The sequence below is a fragment of the Microtus ochrogaster genome, chromosome 4 (assembly GCF_000317375.1).
Source record: "Microtus ochrogaster isolate Prairie Vole_2 chromosome 4, MicOch1.0, whole genome shotgun sequence".
Classification (NCBI taxonomy): domain Eukaryota; kingdom Metazoa; phylum Chordata; class Mammalia; order Rodentia; family Cricetidae; genus Microtus; species Microtus ochrogaster.
The window spans coordinates 53,034,570-53,038,438 of NC_022011.1; the positions used below are offsets into that span (position 1 = coordinate 53,034,570).

The 3,869-nt window shown below is 49.7% G+C and overlaps 1 protein-coding gene across 1 annotated transcript in view; it reads left to right on the forward strand.

Moving 5' to 3' along the window:
• Pax8 (paired box 8) overlaps positions 1–3,869 on the forward strand; it is a 47,616-nt gene that overhangs the window by 18,292 nt on the left and 25,455 nt on the right. Inside the window, exon 2 of the mRNA XM_026778637.1 lies at positions 2,357–2,565. Within this exon, the coding sequence (XP_026634438.1) occupies positions 2,357–2,565 (209 nt within the window). The remainder of the gene's footprint in view (positions 1–2,356; positions 2,566–3,869) is intronic.

The window sequence follows — 3,869 nt, forward strand, 5'->3', positions numbered from 1 at the left end:
AGAGAGAGAGAGAGAGAGAGAGAGAGAGAGAGAGAGAGAGAGAGAGGGAGGGAGGGAGAGAGAGAGAGAGAGAGAGATTCTAGTGCAAAGATCTATGCCTCATGCAGTAAAAATTCTGGAACATAGGGACAAAGTAGTCCTGCCTACAGTCTTGTACACTTGGATAGCTGTCTGATGTGCCCTGGTGTTCGGTGTCTAGACCCCAAGGAGTCAAAAGGCAATGATGAGGAAGTGAGGGCCCATTTCTCCACTAGGGGCAGCATAGCCAGTGAGAGGGGTCAGGGGAACAAGAACAGAACAGATAAGAGCCACATTGTCCATCGCCTGGGCTGGACTGAAAGTCCCCAAGACATCGTCCAATTCATGTAAAAGTATTCACTGGGGCAGGTGGCCTAGAACAGGACAGGCAGAAGCTGTACCTGGAAGATGGACCGCCATGTCCCTCATGCTTGGTGTGCAGCCAGTGCGTTTTTCCTCTTGATCTAATGCCCGGACAGAGGCTTTTGACCTTGTTTGTTTGTTTGTCTTAAGGGAAATTATCTGTTCTGTTGAAGACATTATGAGTCCCTGAGGAGAAATTGGGAGGCGGTTTCGAATGTGCTAAGTCAGTGGGTGATAATGGGCACAGTGTGCCCAGCAAAGACACTTCCTACCCTTGTCCATGCATATGGTTAACTGGTCACACTGGCCTGGCATCAACTTTCCCTTCTTACCAGCCGACTCGCTATGACTCTCCGTACAATACTGGCTTCTTTGAACATTTGGGCTTAATCCATTCTGCTCTACCAACCTCTAGAGTTCTTAGACCTTCCCATGTTAAGCTAGATCACGAGATCCAGACCTTGATGTGAAGAGACGCTAGTCAGGCCTAGGCAATGACACTGTCATCCTAAGATTGCAGAGACAGGGTCAGCTCCAGCTGTCAATCAAGGACCCATTCAGTGGTAGCAAGGGTTGGAGCCCTAAGCTTTGTTTGGATCCTGGCTGCTCTTCACATAAGCTGAGTCATTCAAGTCAAGCCACTGAAATGCTCTTTGCGGTCTTCTGGAAACTGGACTTCACAGCTCTGAAACTAACCCACTGTGGATCGTAGAGTTGAAAGTATCGCAAACCTCACAGACTCCTACCCTTTCAACCTCAGAACCTTTGCTTGGACTATTCCCGTGGCTCAGACAGGATCTCCTTTCTCTCATCTAACACTTCTTTGTCATGAGTCTCAGCTTGAACTTTTCTAAGAGCCCCTCAGTGCATCTCTGACCGAGTCTACGGATTCAGTAATTACCTCTCCGAGCAAGAGCTTCCAGGAAAGGTCATGAGGGATCTGATTAGCTGGTCTAGGCTCCTACTGTAATAAGCCCCGTCAGGTGGGTGCAAGTATGCAGATGGCTGTATTCACCTTGGGGCTTCAGGACCTGCTAAAGCACCTGTCATGCACTAGGCATTCAGTAGATATGGCTCTGTCTAGCTGTGTATGATCAGAATGAAGTATAGACTCAGTCTAGAGGGGAGAGGTCAATCAGGGAAGCAGCTAAGGCTTGGCTTGCCATGTCTCCTAGTGAGGTCTCCGTTTGCTGATTTTAGTTCTCTGACCTGTCAAAAAGAGAAGAAAACTTGGGGTTGCTCAGGCGAGACAGCCAGACAGGGCCTAGATCCTTCTGACCTGCCTCAGCCAGATACTCTCTCCCGTACTTCTTTTGTGTTCTTGTTACAAAATACGGCTCTATAGCTGGGCGAGGGAAGCTCACACCTTTAATCCCAGCACTTGGGTGGCAGAGGTAGCAGGATCTCTGTGAGTTGGAGGCCAGCCTGGTCTGTGGAGTGAGTTCCAGGACTGCTAGGGCTACACAGAGAAACTATGTCTTAAAAACTAAGGGGGTGGGGGAAGGTTCTGCAGTTTAAGAGGCGTAAGACAAAGGGAAAGACAGCTCGTTTCATCCTGCGCCTTTATTTTAATGAAAAAAGGATCTTCAGGGGGAGGAGAGATATTTTCTCCAGTGTCACTCAATGAGCTGAGTGTACCAACTTAAGAACAGCCTGATTCCTTCATTCCTTTCGTGTCTGTGGATGAAGAAAAATGGGGGAAAGAGAACACTGACAGTACTTGACGTAAAGGCTGGGCTCTGGGGGACATGGAGTGGATCTAAAGGGGCACCAGACAAGAGACGTGCTCCTTTTGTATCCTCACCTGTCAGATGGGGTGAGCCGCTTATACCACTTGTGCCAGCCTTTCCAGGAGGCATGTTTCTCAGCAAGGTGGGGCGCACGTAGAGGGAGAGCTGGTGGAACTGACCGTGGAGTGCCCAGACATGGTCACACGCAGTACTCATACTCACGGCTATTTCTACTCAACATTTAGCGCCCGGTTCTGACAATTGTCCTAAACAATCCTGTCTTTTCAGGCCACGGAGGGCTGAATCAGTTAGGAGGGGCCTTTGTGAATGGCAGGCCTCTGCCAGAAGTTGTCCGTCAACGCATTGTGGACCTGGCCCATCAGGGCGTGAGGCCCTGTGATATCTCTCGCCAGCTCCGTGTCAGCCATGGCTGCGTCAGCAAGATCCTTGGCAGGTAAGCACGAGATTGACCACACACCGCCTTTCCCCGCAAGCCTTGCCTCCTCTGGCCATCCTCAGCACTGCGGGCCCACGTACCACGCGATCTTAGGTGTTTCAAGACACAACTTTCAGAGAGTCTGTCAGAGAAGCCATGAGAGCGCTTGATAAAATTCACAGTCCAGTGCTGCTGGAGTCAGCCTCTCGGCTAGGCCTGTGGCTTTTGTAAAATGTCCAGGAAGCACAAAGCTCAGAAATAGGGAGGAATGAGAAGCATTGATCTGTAAGGCTCCGCGTGGTGGCTCACAGCCCTGACTGTGCCAAGGAACTCTAAAGCCTCACAATAAATAAGAAGGTCATGGTCTGAACTCCAGCACAGACAATAGGAGGGAATGGACTCATTTATGTATATCCGTAATACCTCACTCACGTGATTCTAATTCTTTCAGTTAGGGCTGAGAACCACAGGGCACAGATTCAGAAGAACAAGGACTATCAAAGCCTGTGACCCTTGCATCAGAAATATCGTTAAGTAGAGAATTTGAAAATTCCAAAGTCCCATGTCCTGTCCGCCTTACTTCCTAACCCGTCACACACTGACCCCATGTAGATTTAAGGCGAGCTCTGCTTCAAGGAAGTAAAGGGGCTGGGCTAATGGACCGTAGAGAGCCCTGGCTCTATGCCTGAAATTATTAGAGGGGAAGAGAGAGGCCTTTTCTTAGGGCCAAGGAGAGAGTACTAGTCAGATGATTGCAGAGTCCCAGAGAAGAGACGAGCTCTGAGTGGCGATGACAATGGCGTTTATAAAGACCATTTTATTCATTGGCAGAAGAGACCAAAGACCACAGGAGGCCAGAGGGCATCCAGATCAAGCCACGAATCTATCAGCCAGCTAGTTGGGAGGTGGATAGGTTTTGGAGGAGGAAGAGGCTCATCTTCGGGGGCTGAATCAGGCCAGAGATTCCAAGCGAGGCTGGACTTTAGAGTCTGGGAGAAGCAGCTTCAACATGAACCATGGAACCTGGTAGAAAACCAGAGGACAAAGGGTGAGGGGACGGCTCAGACTTGGACAAGACAAAGGTGACCCAGCAAGAAAGTAGAGGGGTCAGGGACTCCAGCTGACTTCCCTGGGTGAGGCCAGGAGAGCAAAGGAGGAGAATTAATTATGCTAAGAGAAGGTGGAAGGGAGAAAAGAAACTCTGCAGGCTTGTGACTTCCAGTGTCCTCTCTTCTCTTCTCTTCTCTTCTCTTCTCTTCTCTTCTCTTCTCTTCTCTTCTCTTCTCTTCTCTTCTCTTCCCTTCCCTTCCCTTCCCTTCCCT